Below are 6897 nucleotides of genomic sequence, written 5' to 3'. Positions count from 1 at the left end.
TGCGCATTATGACACCCTTCAGTCACACTTCCTTTTTGAACAATTGAAATATATATAAAAAAATTTCGATTTATAAAGGCCAGCCTTTTAATTTTCGATCAAAAAATTTATCGAGTTGCAATGGTACTGATGAAAAAATAATGTGCTATCACTGACAAAATATTCCGAATCCCTCACTAGCCAGCACATTGATGAAAGTTGGATTGATTTCGAATATTCAAGTTACTAAAGTTGTTTTATGAGGTGGTTATTGAGTTATACATTCAAATATCTCGACGGTGAAGTCAAATTTGAACATAGATTGTCAACTGCATATATATAAATATATAGTTTTGGATACAATCAACTCAGAGTCTTAATTAATACAAATTCGAGAAACGATAAAGTAACTTGAAATACAAATCACAACCGAAAACACTAAAATATGTTATAAAACCTGGCATGATCTATACCTATATATATTGATTATTTGTATCTCACACATAAACACAACAGCAATTGATTATTTATTTATCATACACAATACATTCTCAATCACACCACAACACGTCATTACACAACAAAACATACCTTTTTAGAAAATATGTATAAATTATTACATATTTTGACCAAACCTACATAGATTAATTCAAACAGGCCGGGCGCTTTATCCATGGTTGGGAGGATAAGTTCCTCCATTAACACAGTCATCACGGCCAGGACGGCATGCGCTATATGTATCGGGATACTCTCCACTTGAACTTGAAGTAGACATTTTGCTCACAAGTACCTTTCTTCCACTTTTAGGATTGTATGCAAAAGTAGGAGTTAAGATACATAATAAGAGCAGAACAAATACAAAACTTTGGTAAGTTTTCATTGTTTTTTATGGAAGTTGTTATAGTCTTATAGATTATAGATGAGTGGTTTATGCAAATAAAATGTGTACTTTGGTGGATTATATATAGTGATGAGATACTGTAATGACTTATGGTACAAGAAGGACACTTATGTAATTTTACACATGATGCATAAATGCCGTGAATGAAGATAAGCCCACTATTCCACACTTACGGGGAAGCTCTTGCATCCAATTTTTTTTCATGATGACATCTATCTTGGTGTTACTAAAATACATGTGTCATATATATGGTGATTCTAGATAGTAAACTCGCGCGTTGCAGCTGTAGATTCATTAAATTAATTTTCATAAATTAAATCAAATAAAATAGTCTAACAGAATAATAAAATGATAAATATGGTGTTACATAATTATCATATATAGTGTTACATAATTATCATATGGTAACTATTTGGGCACTCCTCAAGTGGCTACCAACACTCCTAGTGATGCTGTATGTCTCAAGTTCAATTATCGACAATGTCTATTTAAATCTAATCAGGGTTCACAGTGTAATGTGTTTTACCGAAGAGTGACACATGAATTATGGGGAAGCCAATATGCTCGTTTATAGATGTATTTTTCATTAAAAAAGAATTATCATATGACGAACAATATTTATCTAAAAAATATAATAAATCCTAATACAAAAAGTTTGATAGTTACGTAAATTTTTCACATTTAACTTGTACGTTTATGTGGTAAATTCAATATATTTCTTTAAACATAATAATAAATTCCATTGTTAATTATCATTTTTTTCGAGTTATAAAAAAATTGTACTAATTGATAATTAATTTTGTATGAATTTTTTTTTTTTTTTTTTTTTTTTTTTTTTTTTTTTGCATGTACTAAATCTATTGTTATATTTTCTCCGTCCTAAATCTATTGTTCTGTTTTGACTTTAAAGATCTTTTTATTTTGACTTTGACCTTAAATTTTTTTTTTTATGTGTTACATAACACCTTATGAACGTTAATAATATATTCGAAAACTAATCCATTAATATAGATTTCATTAAATAATATAGAATACCAGGGTCGTCTCATTAATTTCCGAGGCTCTGTTCAAAACATAAAAAGGGCCCCTATAAAAGTTAATATTTTCAGTACGTATGATATATAATACTATGATAGCGTAATCAATAGAATTAAAATTTCTCAAAAAAATCGTAGCAAAGTGTTATTCTCAACTAGTTGTCAGCTAGTTATAATTAAACTGTTGTATGTTTACATAAAACTGTCATCCTAACATTTTTTGTTGCGAAGTAATTAGTCAACTCTTTATAGTCAATACTCTCATCTTATTGTTTAATTCCTATAATCGCCAATCTATAAAGTCTTTCTTGTGACATGATAGACCGCAAGTAAGATATTCTGTTACGATGTATGAACAAATGAATTATTACATAGGTTTTTCAAAATTTTCGGCCCCTTAAAAATTTGGGGCCCTGTTTGACTGCACACTTCGCACATGCACCGAAGACACCCCTGTATAATACAAACAAAAATATTTTTTTCAAAGTTGAAAGAAAAGAACCTCAAAAGTTAAAAGATAGACAAACAGATTTTGGCCGGATGGAGTAAATGATTTTCAAATTAATTGTGTGTATTTGAAAATGTCAACAACGAAACATTATTTGTTAACCACACGAAAAGTTAACATAAGTCTAATAAAAAATATATATTTAGAAAAAATCTAACCATAAATATATTGTGATCCGTAAATATCCTAAGCAATTTGGATGTGAATCGTACTCTTAAATAGTTTATCTTGTTTCTCTTTGTTTACCTTTTTTATTATAGTAAGTGTAACAGACTGAAACTCGGGTTAGTTGTAAGTGAACTATTTTGCTTTAGGTTTTTCTTATGTGTTTTATATGCTTTTATTTTAATTATGTGAATAGTGTTATTTTATTATTTGGTTAAGACCAGTTTGTGACAAGGGTCACAGAACATGTTTGTTTATTTAATTTGGACTCCGTTAGGGCCTCCTAACGAGGTACGAAAGATTTTAGATAACTGATAAATACCCGTATGTTGTAGGGTATGGCTTTTAACCCAAATAAGTATGTATTACTTCATTTCCACATTTCTAGACTTTTCCAAAATCACTCCCGTACCTAATTTCTTCTTCCTCTTGAACCCTAATTCTTTAAATCTCGATTTGAAGTCTAATTTGTGTTAGAAATCGATTCTTTGTGTTTTACTGATTCAAACAACGTAAGAATTACCCATTTTCATTACCTAAATTTGTTTCAAATTGGGTTTGAAGTTAGGTTTTTGTCAAAGTGGGTTTTGATGTCAAATTGGTGCAATTTGTTGTTGTTTTGATGTAATACTTGTGGGTTTATGTCCCAAAAGATTTTATAAACAAGATGTGATAAGTTTTGAGGTCAAAAACGAGTATATGGTCGAGATTTGGTGATTTTTGGCTCAAACCCGTCATTTTTTCAATTTCAGCAGCTCAAGAACACACTCGGTAGTGTATTTTTTGGAAGTGGGTCGTGTGTCTACACACTCGGTTGTGTGTCTTTTGGAATTGGGCTGTGTGTCTACACACTCAGTAGTGTGTCTTTTGAAAAGACATTCGGTCACTCATTCGGCCGTGTGTCTACACACTCGACCGAGTGTCTATGAAACACACTAACGAGTTGGGTAGTGTGTCTTTTCTTCATTTTGAGACATTTGTTTTGGTCATAACTTTCAAACCTAACTTTGTTTTTGATGAATCAAATATCGTTGGAATCGTATTGAAGTTTCCAATGGTAAACTTTTAAGAAGATGGGTCAAACTGTTTTTGGGGCAGGAAAATAGGTTTTGGCGTATATGTCCCGTTTTCCACATACTTGTTTGACGATATTGAATGGAGTTATGTTGTGGACTTATGAAATGATGTTATGACCTAGTTTATAGTATGATTTGATTATACTATTGATTGAGATATGTATCTTGACTTCGTTTGTGTTGTTCTCAAGTGATAAGAACAAGAAAGAAGCTCAGAAGTAAGATAACTGAGCTGTAGCTGGTAATCAGTGAGTGGGTCTATCTTTAGATAGCGTTTAAGTAGCATGCCATGCTACTAGGATTTATACTTTTACCATGCTTTAAATTAGTGATATTGCCATGTTTAAATAAGGATTGCCATGCAAGTTAAATGATTGCATGCTTACTGTGATTCTGTGATATTATGTGCGCACTGTGTTTGACACCAGTCGGGCCGGAGGAGGCTGGCGACTCGTAACCAGGCCTGAGGAGGTTAGATTTCGTATGAGGTCAACCAGGCCTGAGGAGGTTGGGTTCATTCCTGTTGTCTGTGTACTGATTCAACAGGGAAGGACTATAGGTAGACACTAGCCCGATCAGCTAAGTGTCGTGTGCCCGTACAAGCCGCCGATACTCATATTGTTTTTATGTTGTATGCTAGTTGGTTGTTAGCATTTTAGCGATGTTGTTCGCATGTGTGGTTCTTATGCGATATCTATTAGATAGATTCCATTCAATTAGGGTTATGCTAATCCCCCATATTTTCACCCTTGCAGGTTTAGGTACTGCTAGTTTGGACGGGTGCTAGTGTTGAAGACATGTTTGACGTGTGAAATCTGATGTGGACTTTTGTAACATGTATTTTGTAATAAGTAACACCGTCGTGTAAACTTAAACTTAATTATGTGGATTTCTGCTGTCTGTATTTAATGTTGTGATTTTAGTATATAAGTTTTCCGCTGTGTTTTAAAAAAAAATGGCCGGTGTTATAGTAACGATATGTTCAACTTCCTTATAAGAATAGAATAGATCTTATCTTGGGCTCTAAGTTTTAGTCCGTTATAAATACCGATTGTATTCTATCATTCAGATATAACAAAATAAAATAAACCTCTCTTTATTTTTTAGATGGTAACAGAGCAGGCTCTGGTCATAGAAATATAACTGCGAAATTTAAACCCCTTCAGCAAGCATGACTGGAGACGATAGCGAATCTTCCACAAACACCACCACCATTGATTTTTCTTCACCATATTTTCTTGCACCAGCAGATCATCCTAAACTAAATTTTGTTGGAGACAATCTCCTCAATGATGGAAATTATAACGATTGGAAAAGTGAAATGATGAATGCGTTGTACGCTAAAAACAAGTCGGTTTCATCGATGGCACCATTCCCATGCCAAGAGAAGGATCTAGCGAATTAATGAATTGGAGGCGGTGCAATGCCACGGTATGGGGATGGCTTGTGAGTGCAGTGGAGAAGGACATAAAGAGTAGCGTGAAGTACGCCATCACTGCACCAGACATATGGGTAGATTTGGAAGAAAGGTTCGGGAAGGAGAATGCACCCCAAGAGTATGAATTGAGAAGAACAATAACAATGATTTTTCAAGAAAACATGATCGTATCATCATATTACACCAGTTTAAGAGGTTTATGGGATGAGATAGCTTTTGTCAGTCCAACTCCAACGTGTAAGCGCAATGGATGTACCTGGGATTTGGCAAAGGAGATCTTGAAAATGCAAGATAAAGAAAGGTTGTACGATTTTCTAATGAGCTTGAATGAACAATATAATACTGTTAGAACACAAATTCTGAGCAATACTACGCTTCTAATAGTAGGAGTTGCTGAAATGTCCCGTTCATATTGATTATAAATGTTCTATATTAATTGATTTCATCGCGAGGTTTTGACCTCTATATGAGACGTTTTTCAAAGACTGCATTCATTTTTAAAACAACCATAATCTTTATTTTATCGATAAAGGTTTAAAAAGCATTACGTAGATTATCAAATAATGATAATCTAAAATATACCGTTTACACACGACCATTACATAATGGTTTACAATATGAATATATTACATCAAAAATAAGTTTCTTGAATGCAGTTTTTACATAATATCATACAAGCATGGACTCCAAATCTTGTCCTTATTTTAGTATGCAATAGCGGAAGCTCTTGATAATCACCTGAGAATAAACATGCTTTAAACGTCAACAAAAATGTTGGTGAGTTATAGGTTTAACCTATATATTTATCAATCGAAATAATAGACCACAAGATTTCATATTTCAATACATCCCATACATAGAGATAAAAATCATTCATACGGTGAACACCTGGTAACCGACATTAACAAGATGCATATAGAATATCCCCATCATTCTGGGACACCCATCGAACATGATAATTTCGAAGTACTAAAGCATTCCAAATTCTAGAATGGGGCTTGTTGGGACCGATATATCGATCTTTAAGATTCGCGTCAATTTGGGGGTCTGTTCCCAAATTCTTAGGCTACCAAGCTAAAAAGGGCATATTCGGCTTCGATCATTCACCCATATAAAGTAGTTTCATTTACTTGTGTCTATTTCGTAAAACATTTATAAATTTGCATGTATTCTCATCCAAAAATATTAGATTTTAAAAGTGGGACTATAACTCACTTTCACAGATTTTTACTTCGTCGGGAAGTAAGACTTGGCCACTGGTCGATTCACGAACCTATAACAAATATGTTCATATATATCAAAGTATGTTCAAAATATATTTACAACATTTTTAATACGTTTTAATGTTTTAAGTTTATTAAGTCAGCTGTCCTCGTTAGTAACCTACAACTAGTTGTTCATAGTTAGATGTACAGAAAATAAATTGATATATATTATCTTGACCCAATCCACGACCCAGTGTATACACATCTCAGGCTAGATCACAACTCAAAGTATATATATTTTTGGAATCAACCTCAACCCTGTATAGCTAACTCCAACATTACTGTATATAGAGTGTCTATGGTTGTTCCAAATAATATATATAGATGGGTCGATATGATATGTCAAAACATTTGCATACGTGTCTATGGTATCCCAAGATTACATAATATATTAGAATACATGTATAATAGTACCTACCCGTTAAATAAATTTCGTCCCGAAATTTTAAGCAGTTGGAGGTGTTGACGTATCTTCTGGAAATAAGTGCGGGTATTTCTTTTTCATCTGATCTTCTCGTTCCCAGGTGA

General features: G+C 33.1%; 1 protein-coding gene across 1 annotated transcript; it reads left to right on the top strand.

Moving 5' to 3' along the window:
- Nucleotides 1-5070: 5070 nt before the first annotated feature.
- LOC139842243 (uncharacterized) lies at nt 5071-5520 on the top strand. Its single transcript, XM_071832413.1, has one exon. The coding sequence runs from the start codon at nt 5071-5073 to the stop codon at nt 5518-5520; it is 450 nt and encodes a 149-aa protein (XP_071688514.1).
- Nucleotides 5521-6897: the final 1377 nt, after the last annotated feature.

This window comes from Rutidosis leptorrhynchoides, chromosome 1, assembly GCF_046630445.1.
Source record: "Rutidosis leptorrhynchoides isolate AG116_Rl617_1_P2 chromosome 1, CSIRO_AGI_Rlap_v1, whole genome shotgun sequence".
NCBI lineage: Eukaryota > Viridiplantae > Streptophyta > Magnoliopsida > Asterales > Asteraceae > Rutidosis > Rutidosis leptorrhynchoides.
Note: the sequence above shows the minus strand (reverse complement) of the source record. Positions and strands in the feature narration are given on the sequence as shown.